Source organism: Catharus ustulatus, chromosome 6, assembly GCF_009819885.2.
Source record: "Catharus ustulatus isolate bCatUst1 chromosome 6, bCatUst1.pri.v2, whole genome shotgun sequence".
Classification (NCBI taxonomy): domain Eukaryota; kingdom Metazoa; phylum Chordata; class Aves; order Passeriformes; family Turdidae; genus Catharus; species Catharus ustulatus.
In genome coordinates this window covers 35,156,420-35,175,219 of record NC_046226.1, presented here as the reverse complement: position 1 = coordinate 35,175,219, position 18,800 = coordinate 35,156,420, and the positions used below count along the sequence as shown (strand labels likewise).

At 42.8% G+C, this 18,800-nt stretch overlaps 1 protein-coding gene across 1 annotated transcript in view; it reads left to right on the top strand.

Moving 5' to 3' along the window:
- The window catches only part of LOC116997532 (deubiquitinase DESI2-like), a 52,220-nt gene that overhangs the window by 20,350 nt on the left and 13,070 nt on the right, over positions 1-18,800 (top strand). The window contains exons 2-4 of the mRNA XM_033062401.1: positions 12,207-12,279; positions 13,590-13,683; positions 14,671-14,812. Coding sequence (XP_032918292.1) covers positions 12,207-12,279; positions 13,590-13,683; positions 14,671-14,812 — 309 coding nt within the window. The remainder of the gene's footprint in view (positions 1-12,206; positions 12,280-13,589; positions 13,684-14,670; positions 14,813-18,800) is intronic.

Here is an 18,800-nt window from a genome sequence, read left to right as displayed (position 1 = left end):
GACATTGGCACTGTATTTGAAGAGTTTTATCTAAGACAGGACGAACACTGTAGGGTAAAAGGACAGGCTGCTAGCTGCAGGAATCTGTATTTCCCAATATTTTTCTAAGCTAAGCTGGTTAGGCACCCTGCCAGCCAGGCAAGGGCCCTGGAACCTCTCCAGGAAAAAAATCTCAGCTCACATTGTGAAAGGGTTTCCCCATCTATGCTGCAGAATAGATTCTCTTCTCAGAAGCTTGGAGACAAATATTGATTGATTTTTTTTTTCCTTTCTTTTTTTTCCCCCTTTTCTTCCTAGTAGCAAACTAACGTTAGTGGCATGCAGTCAATTTCTGTCATGGACGCTATGAGGTATTTTGAATATGTGCCACCAAAGCCAGCATGGAGTATAGATTCCTTAGTGCTAACAGACCCTACCCTGCTCCTCTCTGATCTGCTGCTCTTGGCTCACAGGACAGGCACAATTGGTTTTGGCAAGTAAATGGGAATGAGACAGAGTGAGGATTTACTTGTAATTTTGACTCCACACAGCACTTGCACAGGGCCAAAATCTGGGGAATCTTACATTCTTTTTTTACTTTTCTGTAAGGATCCAGGTTCACCTGTGGGTAGGTTTCACTCCTGGCAAATGCTGCCATTAAAAGCCTCAGAGTGAGTCCTTCTTTATGGACTTCCAGCAGTAAACAGCGTTTGAAAGGAGAGCTGGGATCTTCATCTCTTTTGGGGGTTCTCTTTATCTGAGTGTGGAGCTCACACTGTAGTGGAATGGGAAGGTCTTCCATCCAGATTGCTGATAATGATGGTGTTAAACACTTAAGGGTAAACAGGAATTTGAAGAAGAATTTGGAGGATCACAGTTTTGAATGTGAATGTAGTATCGTGATGATGAAATTTCAGTTTTGACCTGGTCTGAAGTAAATCTGTGGTATGCCCATAGCAGAGCAGGGAATACCTCTCAAGTTCTTGTTTGGCATCCTAGCTGTGGAACTATCCTTCATCAGTTTGTCTGTGGATGTTCAAATATGCATCTACCCCCTGTTTCAACCCAAGATTTTTTTCTCTCCATTTTATTTTTGGGCAATAATTTTATTTCCTTTAATGTTTGTGTGCCTCTCATTTTAATTTTCTACTGAGGATGTCAGATTTTGTCTAACAAATGTACTCCTCCCAGCCTACAGATTTCTTTGAAGTTGTTTCCTGTCTGCCTTGGCTCTCCACACAACAGGTTGGAAACAATATGTTATTGTGCTCTGCATTAATGGGATTGAACAAAAAGAACTATTTATTCCATTGCCTGTGGTGCTCACGGTCATTTAGTGATATCATAAGTGGGCTTCTTATCCCTTTTTGATGGCTGTAATTGTAATTACTGTGTTGTTTCCTCAGTCTTCTCCAAGTAGTTAACTATGTAGAAACTTGGCAGAAGTCAGAAATTATTTTAAACGATTTCTTATACTTTCTTGGTATAAAGAGAGTAGATGTCCCTGCCTTGTGTATCTTGGAGACTGTTGCCCTTGGTGAAAGCATTAATAAATTGGATTGCAATAGAAATATGGGTATTGCTTCCACTTGGTACTCATCTCTGACAAAAGAAAGTTGTAAGTGGCCTGCATGTAGCTGATCAAAATTTTCAAGGTCGTATGTGTCACAAGAGGGACTTTATTGTTAGTCCATTGCATCCCATTCCTTCAGTCTGGTCACAGTCTAGAAATTTTGGAAATGATCCTATCTTCCTCTGTTATTGACTAGATGTGGTTAGGAGAAAAGGCAGAATGATCTTGATAGGTAATCAAGGCTTATGATATGAAATAAAGATTTAATGTCTTTGTCTGCATGACCTGACAGGTGTGAACCACTGTCAGAGGAAAAAAAGAAAACAAAACACCATTCAGGAAAAAGAGTGAGCTCCCCAATCCACCAAGCCATGAAACCTTGTTAACAGGATGAGCAGACAGACAGTTTTGTCATGTAGTAATTTTTTCCCTCAAAGGGCTCTGAAGGCTGTGACTATGAATTGGATCCTGAAGTACTTATGAATTGAAACAGAATGGTGAAGGGTGTTTCAAACTTTACTGTAGCTTGAAAGAGATTAGTGTTTTGGATGTTCTCATGAGAAAACCAAGAAGAGATGGCAAGAAATCTGCCTTAGGTGGTCAGGCATGTTGGTGTGCCTGGGTTAACCAAAAAGTAAGTATTTGTGTTTGCCCAGGCAGGAGCATTTCAAAGGAGGGCAAGTCAATGAGGAAGAATCAGTGTCATATTAGAATTTTGCTATCATGGAAGAGAAATTCAGGAAGCTGAGCAGTGATCTTCCGTAGAAAATTCTTAGCTGCTGGTTTATTTGGTGGCATCAATCTTTCATTCACTTCTGCTGGGCAGTTTACATGTGCCTGCATCACTAAGATGGAGAAGCTATGGCTGGTGCTTAGGGTGTTTATCTTGGATTTCAAAGACTGAAGTTCAAATTTGTGCAGAGATGAACTGTGCTTTTCAGCACTTTGGGGATATGTTACAGCTGCTTGTCAATCAGCTGTTCTGTGGGGGACTTGGGGTGCATGATACCTGCAGCCCAATACTCTGAACAAAGTAGATGCTTTGGGCTGGGCAGGACTGATGTGTCAACTGGAGTGTGTTTGCAAAGGATGCACAAAATGTCTGTTTTCTCTCTGTAATGCTGGACATCAGGATGGGCTTAGCCTCTTCTTTGGAGAGAAACACTACCACAGGTTCCCAGAAGACACCAAAGGGTCCTTGCCTACAAGGCAAAGACGTTAATGTTTCTTGGTCTGAGCAAGGCCATAGCATTACTCTGTATCTGAAAAATCATTTAACAGCTCTATTTGTTATCACAGTTCTCAGTTACGTCCTTTCTGCAAGAGGAAGGACAGAGAGCCCTAAGGCCATATTGTGGCCCCTACCAGATATGTCAGGGTCAATCTAGTTCTGGAGCCAAAGCATCTGCACTGTGCTTCAGACAGCTCCTGAAACCACAGTTGGGTATTTATCTCCCTTGTATTTTTTTTCAACTCATCTGAATCCTTTCATGGGAAGCCTACTTACTGACAGTCTGGGCTGAGGTAGTGTGCAGTGTCTGAAATACCACAGCTGAGAATGTTAACAGCCTCCCTGACATTAGCACAGCAAAACATTTCAGACCATTCAATACTCTGTCTGGCACAGGCACACTAAGGCTCTCTCTTGCTTTGAATCATGCAAATGTTTTCTTGTTCTTTTTTTGCTGTCAGGAAACTTCTAAGCACTTAGTCAAAGTCTCTCTTCTTTTTAAACTGAGTATGTTGCTCCTACTTGAATCTTTTGTATCATTCTTAAGAAGTATTCTCCCATAATTCATGTCAGCCCTTCAAATGTTTGCAGATTTGTCATTTGCAGTCATTGCTTTGCCAAGTTATTAGTGCTTCTAATTAATTCTTATATGTCAGTCTTGCCACTTCCCTGATCATTTTGCTGTTGTTCTTTTTCAATACCTCTCAATTTGTCATTGTGAATGCATCTAAGGCAAAGGTATTACCGCTTCCTTAAGTTTCTAATATGTGAGTTTCTCAAGCACATTCCATGAGTGAATATATTTCAGTGTAATCCTGCAAATGGATGCCCTTTTTTTCTGGCTTTATATGTTTGAGATGAAGATTTTTCATAAAAATTTTCTAAACTAAGGGGATATAGTATATAGAGGGGTGTGCAATAGCATGGATAGTCCTTCTTCAGGGTTGCTTATAAGATTACTGTGTGGGGCAGGCTCTTGGCACTGGCACATGCTCCAGCAACTCCCCTTCAGTGACTTCTGTTTGATATCTCCAGTCCCACCCTGGCTCACTGAGCTGACTCCCTCAGGCAGAGTCAAAAAGGAAGTTTAGGGAAATAGGTGGAGGTTGGAAGAATGGCATATTGTTCCTGTATGCTGTAAACAGTCTGCTATAATTACCATGTAGTGTACACTGACCACCAAGATGGGCCATCAGTGTCATGACTGCTGTGACAAACCCTGGTCTGGTGGGCTGGCTTTGTGTGAACCTACAAACTGAAGAGACAGAGATGGTCATTCTGCAGGTACAGAATATAGTTGTTTATTTTAGCCAGCAAGTTGCCTTATGTCTCCATGGTAAGGCAAGTTCTCACACAAGCACTGAAACATGAATTGAATGAGTGCTGGTTCTCCTCAACAAGAGAACTGCATTTACTGCAGAGCACACTGGGTCAGCTGCCTTCTGAGCAGCAGCTTCAGATGTGAGTGCCTTGAGGCCAAGGATACACAGCAATAAACTTGTAAACACCTCACAGGTGTAGCTGCACAAAGGGAGCTCTGCTCAGGACAACACTTGCCAGCAGTGTAACAGGGTAGAAAGTGTAAATGGTAATGGAGAAAACAGAAAATGGTAAGAGATTTCAAATAATACCAGTATACTGAGCTAGAACTGTGCCTACCATTTATGGGATAAGGCTGTTAAGTGGAAACACTGGAGGTATCCCATTGTCACTGCTAAATCTTGTTTGTGACTTTTAAATAAAAATATTCTGAATAAACACAAAAGTTAACTTCTGAAATGCTTACTGTTTCCTTTCCACAGCATGATTAATATTTCCTTCTGTCCTTGTATTCTTCCAGTAAAATCGCATTGCGTCACAACATTGAAGCATAAGTAGATTTCCAGTCTCTCAGCAGCAGCGTCAGTTTTTAATCCACACACAGCATTTTAGAAGCCTCTGAAATAAGCTCTTTATGCTTCTTGATTGTAAAGGTTTTATTGTTGGCTCATGCATCAGGCAATTCAGATGCATATTATAATAATGTCTGAAAAGCTACAGTAAACTTTGAAGAAATTCTTTCTGAGGAGCCTGTATTTAGCCCAATAGAGAGGAAAAGATCCTTTGCAGAGCAGAACTTAGCTGAAATAGAAGAGCTGCTGAGATGGAGTTGGCTGCTGCAGTCCCACAGAAGCTCAGCCTCTCATTCCTCTCAAGGCTGCAATTGAGCATCTTGCCTTGAGTTTCCTCTCCTAGTATCTGTGCGTTTGCAGGACGGAATATGTTTTGCAGTATCAATTCTAAGTATCAGGCTGTTGTTTCCCAGGAAACTCCTGTTCTATCAGAGTGTATTAACCTGAAGGGTGGAGAAGTATCTTTAGCAGAAGCTCCTTTCATTCAAAAAGCAGTTGCATGCCAAAGGATGCTTTGTCTTTCTTCTTTTTGTGACTGCTCCTCAGATGTCTGTTCTTCAGCCAGTTCTCCTGTCCCAATCCAAATATGAAGTGGGGTTCTTGAATGTGGGGTCCTTGTGTCACCCTGTATCCCTGCCTCATCAGAGCTACATCAAGCTCTTTTGCTGCACTGAAGCTGCAGATTTCTCAGTATTTGAGAATGCTCTCCTGGAACAAAACCTGTAGCTCCTGAGCTTTAATCAGATCTGCCAGTCAGGTTATTTGCAAGCAGGCAAATGCCTACACTCTGGGAAATGTTTTTCTTGACACTTGAAAGTTATTGCCTATTGCAGCTGGAGGGTGTGCCTTTTTGTAAACCAGACATCTTTACTGTGGCATTTTGTTTCTTTAACACTGTCTGGAATTATAGTTGAACTTTAACATACCTGACTGAAGCAGGTGCTTTTGGCTGATTGGATTTGGAGTGACCTGTTGGGCTTTCACACCCGTGTCCATGATGTACAGATTGCTAGCTTTTGCCAACAGTGAAGAGGATCTAATAGAAGAGATGATCCTCCAGCTGGGAAGAACCATGTTCTGTGTGTGTGATATTAGGAAAATATCATTTTAGAATTGATGAATATATGAGCCTTGGACCCTCGGAGAATGGAGTGTAAGAGACATAGGTTACACTGAAATGATCTTAGGTTTCACCCAATTGCAAAAGAAAACTTGCTAATAGTAGCCATGCTGTGTAATTTGATGTCATCCCACGTGATAGTGAGCTTTTATCACTAGAGCTCCAGGGCAGAAGGAGTAAACAGCAGAAGGACTGGGACATATTGCAGAACTGTGTGCATGCCTGGGGCCGTGGAACAGAAGTGAGCACTGCTGCAATATGACTGAAGAGCTCTGGATCTGCAGGAAGCCCCCTGTCCTGCATATCTGTAGTTGAAATACATCTTCCTTCATCCCTGCAGGCATTACTAGGGGAATAATTTAATGGGCTCATTCTTTCCACCTCTGTGGGCCCATGATTCTGGATCTTGATTTAGAAAGATGTACAGACAAACTCTTCTGAAGCTGCTGGCTGTATGCTGTAAACAGCTGGGATTTTACTTGCTGGTTTACTGAAATGCTGTTCTCTAGCTTTCCCCTCTAGTTTTATTTCTTGTGCTCTCAAATTTCTGGATCAATGCATCTCAGGACATAATGCTGAGGTATTACTTTGATGTTTCCTAGCTGGTTTCCTGCATCAATCTGACGTTGCCTTTAAAAGACTGCCTTTTGTGTTGAGATTTAACACTGCAGAACATTCTCTTGCTGTTTGAGATATGACTGAGCAGTGTATTTGTTAGTGCACACAGTCCTTTGCATGACTTCATGAGGCTGCTTAGGTAACTTGACTGCAGAGGCAAGCACTGCCCTGGGTGTCCTTCACTTGGATTTATTGAGCCAAGGGTCTCTTCAGCAAGCCAGATTCCCCACCCTAGAGAGGATCCCTCTAGGGGAGGAGATATCCCTGTAAAGGGCCAAGTACAGGGTGTGACTTGGCCCTCAAGAAGGAAAGGATTAAAATCAAGCTCAGGTGGTAGGGCTGGCAGCCTCTTCTGGGACCTGTGTTAACACTCTCATTGCTCCCTAGCAATGTTTAAATACCATTCTTTACTGATTTTTTTTTTTTTTTCTTTCTCCTAGAAGCAAAGCTCTGCCAGTGAACTCACAGGGAAAAGGAAGTAATCCTTCTGATGCAGATGGTGCTTTGAGAAGAGATAGGGACAAGTTAGTTACTGTTTCATCACCTGCACCCATCCTTGGTAAAGGTGTCTTGGTCACAGTAGTGTGTGGTCATACCTGGACATCAAAGCACCAAATGAGGTCAGAGCCAAGCTCTGTCTAGCCTGGTATCCTGGCTCAGACATTGCTTGTGTGTGGCACTTGGTGAAGAGTAGAGCTCTCAGCAAGGATCTATGACAATGGGTACTCTAAGTTTGCAGCTATCTATTGAAATCAGATCTAATTAACAACTGGTGGATTTATTTTCTGTATGTTCATACAGATCATAAGGAAGGAAGGCTTAGCATCTGTTCAGTTGTGGATGGATCTGGTGGAGTGGAATATCCAATCAGTATTGGGGTGATAAATGGAGTATTTCTTAGTGTGTTGGCTGCTCAAAGTACCAAGAATGTGTCTTCAGAATATCTGAGAATACCAAAGTGCTCAGAATAGCTGAGATACTCATAGAAGAAGCCTTGTCCCCAGCATCTGGGGAACTGTTTAGTTAAATTGCTCAGCACACTCATGCAGGAAAGATTTTGGTGACACACCCTGGTAAGTAATGAAGTAGGTCTGAAGTAGGGAAGAGAGAGTTAAGGACAGAAATTTCAATGTTATAGTACAGTATTAGTTGATGGTAGAAGTTAGTGGTTACACAGATGGGCCTCTTCCATCTGGAAATTCATGTTTCTGGCACAAGTTCCTGGGAACTCTGGCTCTGAAAACTCCCAGAATGATATAATTTGCCAGTGTCACATCTGCTTCTCCATTCTAGACTTAAAAGATGTATGCCAATATAATGAAATTTTTAATTTCTTTCTTTTCTGGAAAGTTAGGGCATGGTTCATTGTTCTGGTAAGACAATTACTTCTACCTCTGTGTGATGGATAAATTAAGTGAATAACACAAGAACTGACTCAGTTTAGATTCTGGGAAATACTCTATCTCACTGGTTATTCTGATCTCTGAACCAAAACAACAGAAAATCAGGGAAAACCTGAATAAAATTCTACTTCATCAGGGACCTTCACTAAAAGCTATTAACTGATACACTACAAACTAAATGCAGAGATTCCTCTGCAGGGTTTGAATTGGGAGTTCTGGGCTATCTACTGCTGTTGTGAAGTCATAATAGCCTGGTTAGCCTTCCTCCCTGCCTCTGTTATTATCTGAGCTGTTCTCTGTCGAAGATGGAAATCAGAATGCTCCATGTCCTTCACTGTATGGTTTAGGGCACAATTTTCCAGGCAGTATGCAATGCAAGCATGAATCACAACTCCCTGTAAGATACTGCTGTATTCAGTTCCCTGGCTCTTCTCGTCTGACTGAACAGGCTGCAGATTTTTGTTTTTAATCTAAGCAACAACCAATTTACTCCAGAGATGAGTATTTGTTGACTGTTGCTGCTGTTCTTATGCTCAGAATTGCAAACCCTCTGAAAAACAAGGCCAGCTCATGCATGTGTGTACAAACCTGGTTTCAAATCTGGCTTGGATTCTCTTTTCCAGCTCGGCAAGAGACTGACATGTTCACTTTAGCACAGCTTCCTCCCAAGACAAGCCAGGGTCTGTGCCAAAGTGCTGTGAGGCATTCACTGTGAGTTCAGTCACACACTGGAGGCAGATTCTACAGCACCCTGGAGACAGAGGTGAGATGGGGACAGTACAGCCATGATTCAGAGCTGCATTGCACTTCAGTATTGCTAGTAGGTCATATCAGTATTGTATCAATAGAACCAAGATGGATGCAAATCAGACCCCACTTCAACAACACCCTTGTGTGACCGAAATGATTAGAAAATACTTAATCAGGATAGCTTGTGCTCAGTTCAAATTCAGATATGGCTGAGGTTGTTGTACTTCACAATAGCTCATTTAAAAGAATTAATACTGAAAAATACACTGTTTAAATACAGAAATGTCTGTGTGATGGTCATAATTTTTCAACACTGGGAATCAGCCAGAGAAACATTTGCTCCTCCCTTCTTTATATCTGCAGGAGCCTCCTCATCACCTGTGCTTTCAGAACTGACCTGCAGCTTTTCCCTCTACTCCGGGACTTGGGCAGGATGGGTTGCAGGGGCTGAAATTCTGTGCTGTGAACTAGAGTGCTCGGGGGACAGGGCAGGCTTATGATCTGAGACTGTTCTGCATATGTATGAGGAGGTCAAGTGTAAGAATATTATTCTAAAAAGTAGTCAGTCAAGGAGAGGGTTCCTTTTTCTTGCTTGTTTGCTTATTTGTAGTTTGGATCCAACATAGCCTTTAATATGGAAGAAGAAAAAGCTATAGCTGCAAGTGGCTTTCGGTGTAACTTCCTTTCCTGTTTGAAATACGAAGACTGACGCAGATGAGGCTCTGCAGATAGCTCTGATTTTGATAACTGGCAAGAGTATTTCTAGTTTAAAAAGTCTCCCTTCTCTTCCTATCAGTTATTTCTCTAAGCAAAGCAGCTGGCGTGACCTGAGCATGTTTTGGTTGTATGCAATAGCTCAGCCTGAGGGAAGAAGACAACCTACTTACCATATCATCTGAGAGTTGTTTCAGTAGGATTTGAGAAACCAGTGTTTCTCTGAAGCTCACTGAGATTACTTGAGACTATCTGCCCATGAGTGCCCCTTCAGTCAGTTTGCACACAACACCCAGCTGGGCAGGAATGTTGATCTGCTGGAAGGCAGGAAGGCTCTGCAGAGGGATCTGGACAGGTTGGATCAATGGGCTGTGGCAAATTGTATGAGGTGCAGTAAGGTAAAGTGCCAGATCCTGTACTTGGGTCACAACAGCCCCAGGTAGTGCTTTAGGCTGGGGGATGAGTGACTGGAAAGCTGCCCAGCAGGAAGGGACCTGGGGGTGCTGACTGACAGCAGCTGAACATGACCCAGCTGTGCCCAGGTGGCCAAGAAGGCCAATGGCATCCTGGCCTGTATCAGCAATAGTGTGGCCAGCAGGACCAGGGTAGGGATTGTCCATTGTCCCGCTGTACTCAGTACTGGTGAAGCCCTTCAAATCTTGTGTCCAGTTTTGGGCCCTCACTACAAGAAAGGCATTGATGTGTTGGAGCAGGTCCAGAGAAAGGCAAAGAACAGAGCTGGTGAAGGGCCCGAAGCACAAGTGACAGGAGCAGCTGAGGGAGCTGGGAGTGTTTAGCCTGGAAAAAATGGGGCTCACGGGAGACCTCATCACTCTTTACAACCACATGACAGGAGGCTGTAGTGAGGTGAGGGTCTTTTCTCTCAGGCAACAAGTGACAGAATGGAAATTACCTCAAATTGTGTAAAAGGAGGTTCAGAATAGATATTAGGGAAAATATCCTCACAGAAAAGGTTGTCAAGCATTGGAACAGAGTGTACAAGGAAGTGGTGGAGTCACCATCCTTGGAAGTATTTAAAAAATGAGGGATGTGGCATTGAGGACATGGTTTAGTGGTGAGCATGGTGGTGGTGCTAGGCTGATGGCTGGATTTGATGATCTTAGAAGTATTTTCCAGCCTTAAAGATCCTATGATTCTATGAGGTGTGGGAGATTCAGGAACAGATGGAGGGTTTTATGTCTAGGGGAGCCAGGCTTTTGTCCCATGTTGTCATGTGTGGCCTCCACCTCTATCTTCTTCCCCAGTCAAAGTAGAGATATTCCTGCTGCAGAGAATTAGGCAACAGAGGGGAAAGGCAGCAGAAGGCAAGGACACCTAAATACCAGGCATGGTGTTCAACCTAGGGTTCACTGCTAATGTGCTACCCAACTGGGAGAGGCTGAGAGCTACCTGACCCTAAAAACAAGGGTTTGCATAATTCAAGTGAAGTAAATGGAGGTTACACAAAGTCAGCAGAGGTCCAGCTGGGGTCAGGCAGTTTTCTGCCCTCCTGCAACAATACGTAATTTGTGATGAAAAAAACTCACAAAGACCAAGAAGCGTTACAGCATTTTCTGGAGGAAAATGGAACTGCTGTACTGCCAGAGGCAAGCATTTTTGGGGACATGGTTAAAGATATCAAGATCAGCCATATATTAAGTCAGGCTTGAGACTGTGACTTTCATATCAAAGCTACTGTGTTTTTTCACAGTAGCAGTGGTTTTGCAGAAAACATGTTCAGGTGATTTACAGAGCTACTGCAGTCATCATAAATATATAAGCAAGCAGTGCAAGCACAGTTGTTGGAGTATGCCAGACCTCTGGCTGCCTGACAGCAGAGGGGCTCTTACTCATGCCACAGCAGCTCGGTGACACCAGACACAGGGAAGGTGCAGCTTATTCTGATTCCACAAGAAGCTGCTACCAGACCCAGAAGAAAATATTAGTTTAATGACCCTGTCATGTCCTTGTACGGGAACAAGTGAACAACACTCATTTTTCTTGCAGTGGTAGATTGAAACCAGAATTTAGTTGCTCTGAGTTACTAGAAGATGTATCTTCATTGCACAGCAGGTGTAAGTGAACTGTAAATATACCATGCATGGGCAGTTCCCTCAGTGCCTGAAACATAATTTCTGTAGCAGTGCAGCTCTGCAGCTGACCTAATAAACACTGATGCTGAGCAGGGCTAATTATCTCCAATGCAGCATTGCCCTGGCATGGCTGTACAGCTTCTCACTCTGGAATTAGCTTAGCTGGGACTTGTTTGGGTGTCTGCACTGTCCTTCACGGTGTGGTGGAAATGGGCCCTGTGCAGCGCTTGGCAGAGGAGCATCCCACGCACGCACTGGACTGCAGTGTTTCTGTGCTCTAAATGTAATGGGGGAATGCTGGGCTCCACAGCAATGGAGTCACTTAACAGCTCCTCTTGAAAACTTGTCTGACCTTTTGGGGCAACAAACATCCATCTCTATGATCTCTTTGCCTAAAAACAAGCTAATGATAAATAGGGGTGCTGGGAGGTGATGTTACACAGTGCGTGGAAAATAATCGGGAATTCTCTTACTGAGGATTTTGAAGATCAAATAAGGCAAGTGAATTGATAAAACTGACTCAGTGTTAGGTATTAGGTGAGAAGATAGGCGAATAATCGCACATCCTCTAGCAGCTGGGTTTATGCAGGTTCAGGTCCAGGTTAGTACCTTAGGTGAAAACAGTTAGATGAGCATTTTTTGGAGAGCTAATCCAATCCATCTGAATAAACACAATGCCCACTTCTGTTGGTCTGTAAGAGTGTCAATTTGTTTGTCTCAAGATAATTTCAAAATCAATTCTCCTTAAGAGGAGTTGGGGGATACACCCTAGACCAAGATCATGTGTGTATTTTCCACTAATGCTTCCCAATGTGGCTTTTCTCTTACTGTAGTACTGGATAAACGAATACACCTCCACCTTGGGGATTGGTGTCTTCCACTCTGGCATCGAGATCTACGGCAGAGGTATGAAGTATTTCCCTTTTACTACCTGCAGAACACGGAGACAATTGTATGGCCAGTCTGATATGGAAAAGCACCCCAAACTTACAGCTTTTGGCAAGGAACAAAAACTGAAAAACTCAGCCAATTCTCTTTTCAGAGTCCATTGTGAAGTCTAGGAGGAACTCATGCAGTTCTGTTACGAACCATGTAGTCCTTCTTATTTAGCCTGTAACTGCAGCCTGTATAGCTTGTGGAAGTGTGTAGCAAGATGGCAGACAGGAAGGGCAATGCTTGAAAGCCATTCTGTAGTGAAGGAGGGGGATTAGAGAATGGGAGAAAAGAGGGAGGGAGAACAGAGATCAATCAGGAGTTGTCTTAAGGCCTGCAGATGTGTTTGTGCTAATTCCCCATCAGAAAAAATCTTTTTTTCAGTAATTATTTATGAATGTGTGTGGTCTAGAAATCTTGGCATCTGGGTTTCCAGATATTGGATATTGTTGATTTGAAACAGTAGAGTTACAAATAAAGGAAAATGTCATGTGAGACTTTTGAAATTGTCTGGATGGGGTACAAGCTGATTAGAGCCACCCATTTCAAAAGTCAAGGGATCTGGAAAGCATCTGTAGTGTGGGGAAGGGTGAACTAGTGTCACAGACTTTGTTTCCTTTTTCAGCATTAAATGGGAACGACTTGGCTACTCACTCATGGTAGTGCCATGCAGTAGCCAGAACCCCTGTTGGAACTATTTCCATCTTGAGCACAGAGGCTTTCACAAGCCCTGTGAGAGGGCCTGTGTGACACCATGAGGATCACAGACTGTGTTTCACAGGCCATGCAAGGTGGCCTGTATGACATGGAGGGCCCCCCTGGCCTGACCTGCGTGCTGAAGCAGCAGGGTACAATCAGCCTGGCTTCTACAAAGATTTCCCACTCTCTGTAAATTCCTCTGGAAGATTTGATTCTCCCTACTCTGGAAATGGCTTCTTCCAGCTCAGTAGCAGCACTGGCAGCCTCTCATAGTTTATCCAGATGCCTTCAACGCAGAACTTTCCACTGGGAGAAAACCACCTGGATGGGGACACAGACATTCCCAGAGAGTTTTCCTGCTACTGTGGGAAAGCAGTAGTGCTAGCTTGGAGGGAGGCTGTGAGGGCATCCTCAGTCCAAAAGGTAACCAGGCAGTGAAAACAGCTTTCAGAGTCTGGCTGAAGCAGGTTTTGGCAATAGCCCAGCCCCTGGTGCTGATGTTGAACCATGCAGACAACTGCCATAGACCTTTTCCTGACATGGTGTTCATTTAATTACTCACAGTCTGTTTCTTTCCTTGTCAGAGTTTGCCTATGGAGGGCATCCCTACCCTTTCAGTGGGATTTTCGAGATCACACCTGGCAGTGCGGTAGAACTTGGCGAGACCTTTAAATTCAAGTAAGGGCCCTTTTCTACATCTTTCCCTCTGCCCCTGGTAGCCATTGGTGTAGGGGAAGCAGGAAAGTCCTGTCCTCTGGGTCCTCCTTTCGCTGTCCTCGTAAGTGCCCTCACTGCCATCCTTTACATGATCCCGATTCAAAGGCAGCCCTGCAAGGAATTTGGAGGTGGATAAAAGAGTGTGTACAGCAAACAGGGAACTGTGATGAACTGTGTTTGTCAGGGATTAAAAGCACGCTTACAAATGAGCGCAGTTCTCTTTTCCCATTTTATTAATCTTCTTCTGTGCTCTCAGTTTTGCCTGTTACACAGAGCACATGCACAGCGGGAAAAATAAGACTTCTACTTTTATGAGTACCCCCTATCTGTGGATACTACACAGAGTACCTGAAGCCATTCATTGCATGTGTTTATTGCTGCTCTGTTACAAGGGACAGACAGACTGTTAGAGAAGTCTGAGAGGATGCTGCATTCTTGTGTTGTTCAAGATGCTCAGACTGTGGTACTGCGGGTCGATGAAATGTCCACAGCAGGGGAGCTTGACTTTGCCAGACTGCCAGTTTATGTTGAGGGCCGTTTTAGAGCAAGTGCTACTGAGTGAATACTGGGAGAAGAAATAGGTTTCTGCATAAAGTTTTCAGTCTGCTCCTTCCTGGCCCAATTCTGGAAAAAACATCTCTCTTGTAATAGAAATTTCTTTTCTGGAATGATGGGCAAAGTAGGAGCAGACACCCAGAGCTGAGACTTCCCTGGTGGTGAGCAAGAAGATCTCAGGGCTATTGCCTGTGCGATAAGTTGCTTTGTGGAAAAGCTGTGGATATTACTGTGCCATTCTCTTAGTGAGAGTCTCTGACAGCCTCAGATATGCATGTCCAGAACATTTTAAACCTGTCCTTCTTGCCAGTATCAGATCATTTCCTTCTGCATTGGTATGTATCACACTCTTCACTGTATCTTTCTGGTTTTTCTGTTGTATGTTTTAACTAGAGAATCCATTGCCTTGGGCACTACGGACTTCACAGAAGAGGATGTGGATAAGATTATGGAAGAGCTGGGCAAGGAATACAAAGGAAATGCATACCACTTGATGCACAAGAACTGTAATCACTTTTCTTCTGCTCTGGCTGAGGTGGGCACAAATGGGGTTTAGTTATTCATTTTTTACTGCTTCACATCTGTAGTAATGTTCACAGAGAGGGACCTGGGGCCAGCCCACCCTGCCTAGTCAGAGCCTATTGCCAAATATTCTGTCTCTGCCCTAAATATTTTTGGAAGCTCTTTGCTATTGAAAGGGAGGGGATCGGGAGGTAGAGATGTGGCAGGTTTATCACATGTTTTGTCTAAATTGTGTGGGAAAATAGGAGTGCTTGTAATTTGGTTCACTGAACAGGCACTGAGCAGGAATTGAAAGGACAGACCTGGTTAGCATGCAAATGTGCATCATTTTTATAGCAAAAATAAATAACAGTGTATGATCTGCAAAGGCATAAAAATGGTTTGTCAGTGTTTTGGAAACAAAAATTTTCAGTATTCAGAGATTGGGCATTCTTTTTATTTAATCTGCACAATCCAAACCTATTAAAAAGAATTGATTTTCTTGCAGACACTTCCATGTTCTCAATACCACTGTGAGTTTTGAGAAATTATTATAACAGAGCTGTTATTTATATTCAGGGACAACTGAAGCACAGAGAAACATAAATTTTGTTCTGTCTATCTGCTGATTTGGGGTGTCTGATTTTTGATTCCCAAAGATGTGATTATTCTAGGGGAAGTTGCCTTCCTCCTCAGCTCCCAGATGAGCTGGTTAAAGTGTGCTTCAATTAAGGAGTGAACATTCAGCATTTGTGTGAAACTGATTTCCAGATTTAACCCAGTATCAGAAAAAGATAGGAAAAGCACAAAATGGAAATGACCTTCCATAAAAACTCTTCTGTGCTTTCCATACTTGCTTTATGGCAAACTCAAGGAGAGAATATAATTTGTCACAATAGGGTAGGACTGGAGTAACAGTGAAACTTTAATTTCTCCCTCTGGAATCCCCATCCTAATTGGTTGCACATCTCTTTCCTTTCTTCATAATATGGGGCAAGGGTCCTATGCCAATAACCTCTTTTGCCACAAGTGTTAATTCATCTCCAAACAAGCCCACCATGGATCCCAGGTGAGATGTGCGGGAAAAGTACTGTATGGTTTTGTAAGAAAATACCAAGTAAATCTGAGAACCAGCAACTGACTTACAAGGGTCCTGCTTAGGCTCCTAGGAACACCAATTCTCTATATGTTCCATCCTTATGAATTATATATAGAGTCCTTTCTGCAAATGTTAGCAAAGTAAAACAAACAGGAAGGAACTGAATTGGTACAAACAGAGAATTAAGTTCCAAGCAGTACAGTGAGTAAATTCATGTTACCCACACTACTAATTTGGAATAAATTATCAAATTACTAAAACAAAAAATAGGAAATTTAAAAATTATGAAGGAAATTCAGGAGGAAGCTGTGGGATTATTAGGAAAAGATATAAACAAAATCCTTTACTTACTGCAGTGAAATAAAGTCACTGCTTACTGTGCACTTTGAAAGGTAAAATGTCTGTCTTGTCTCTAAACTATAAGCTCAAAGCCATTCTTCCTTGATTCTACTGCTACACATCAGTGTATCCCTCACTGCCCCTTCCTTGTCCAGCTTTCCTAACACAAGTCGAGATCTTATAGAAAAACTAGTAGAGCATTTTAAATTTTATTTTCAATATGCTTTTAGTAGGCATCTTTATAAGAGTGGAATTTAGGGTTAAGTTTTCCTGCAAGAGCTTTCTTGGGGGATTCAGAGCGCTCATTCATTGCCCTGTAACCTGTCTAGATTATAAAGCAAAAGCCTGAATGGCTGGTTCTGACACTTCTGCTCCCAGGAGCAGAATTTTCTTGAGATTTATGTCAGTTTAAATAAGTTCTTCATAGGCAAGCAGGATTTTTTGTTGCTCTTGCTCTTCACATATGCCTGTGTTTATCAACCCTCTCTAATGCATTACAAATGCAAACCCGGAGGAGCTGGACAGCAGGTCCAGAAGCAGATTGTCCTGGATGGTCTCTAGCACGGGGATACAGAAAATGGGAACTGAAATGCTGATAAAAATAGCTGGTGGTATGACACTAAGCAAAAGTCACAGCTATTCAATAAGCCTCAGTCAGCAACATGAGGAATATGTGTGACTGCCTTACAATAGACAGCCCCACCCATTCTGGTAAGTGCAGTCATTTTGGCAATTTGGAGCTGGGTGAGAAGTAACATATCCATATCTTGGGATACTTCTGACATTTTGGAGGAAGTCTGCTTGAAATCTATTGAGACAGAACTGAAAGTTTTTATTCTCAACATCTGAATGCTTTATCTACTTCCCAGCCCTAAGTGCTTTTTTTCTCTTCTTCTTCCTGTAGTTCCCATTAAAACTAAAAAACCAAAAATCACCCCATCGGGTAGGTCTAGTCCCTTCCACATAGAGCTACAAGAGGCATCCTCACAGTGCACAGAACATGCTGGCTAGATGATGACTGGCTCACAAGTCTCTGTAGATATGTGTCAGCATATAGGCCAGAAAACAGAAATTATATTTGCCCCCCCAAAATCAATTCTTTAGTATTTGTATTGCTCTTCAGGCACATCATCTGCAAAGGAGTCATAATAAGAACAACAAAAATATTTATCACCTATTATAGCATACTCATGTTATGTGACAGTTAAAGACACTAAACTGGAAAAGTTATCCAAAGAAATAAAACAAAATTTTGCTCAACAGAATGAAGCACTGGAACTGGGGCTTCATCCAGCCACAAAAAAAAAAAAAATAAGCCAAGGATTTTGTGTGCAAATTCTTGATCTCTCTGTTGTTGTAACCCATCTGAAAGGTGATGCTATAGGTACCACAATGCCCTTTTACCCCAGAGAGGGCTTGGGGTGGAGGATGCTTTTTAGCATAGAAGAGGGAATGCCCAGCTCTGCTCCCACCAGACCTTTAGGTTTTTCTGCTTGCAGGCACAAACCATTGTGCACAGTTAAGGGGATGGTTGTTCCAAGCTGCCTGGGTAATGCCAGGCAGGTCACACCCCTGTGCTGTGCCAAAGGATCCCCCTCCTTGCATAATGGGTTATTTGCTTCCTTCAAAAAGGGCTCTGAAATCTTTTGGTGACAGCTCTCTCCTCTGCCAGCATTAGTTATCTGGTTTTTGGCTTGTATTCTTCTGTTTCAGCATGCAAAACTAGGGGCAGAGCTTTATAGCCGAGTGGTGATGTCTGAGTTCATGTGTGTTCACACAGACCTGTGTAGCAGGCTTTGCTTGTAGGCTCTGTCCTAGGGAGCTGTGTCAGGCACCTTAATTGCCTCAGCTGGCTGTGGGCTTGCTCATTAGTATCCATACAGAGATTGTTCCTGTGGCAGGGCCATGGGCTGGAAGGACAATGCCATCTGGTCATATAGACTGAGGGTAAATGTAGCCATGTGTGCTGCTGGCTGGGGTCACAATTCTGCAGAGAGAAGGGAAAAGAGGTGTAAGACTGGCTCTCCGTTCTGGATCAGCTTCTTCAGGATCATGCTGTGAGACGAGAGTCACATATCCAATTGCCAGGACTTGTAGGACAGGTTCCTCATCCTCAGAAGGATTGCTGAAACCAGACTTTATTTTCTTTCATTTTTGTTTTTTTTTTTTTTTTCTTTCTTGTTTTTTTGTTTTCCTTTACCTGTGTTTTCTCAACAAGAAGAAAATCCATTCAGAAATCTTCCATCTACATCTGTTTAGGAAACGTTTTTTCTGTCGAATTCACATTTAATATGATGATGCCTTGGGTCTCACTACGATAACTGGTAACAGTCTCTAAGAGTTACATGCAGGCTGGCTGCTGATGGTTAGGGGCATGTCTGGACCTATGACTGCCATTCTGCCATTTGGCCATGAACCTTGAAAAATCCCTGGACTGTAGAAGTCCAACATGGGCAGCTAAGCTGTACTTAACCACTGGGCATGCCTTTGATCTACTATCTACCTCTGAAAAAAACTCACTTTGCAGTGCAATTGCAGCGTCATTACGTGCTGTTGTGGAATTGAGCATCTCCCTGAATCTATG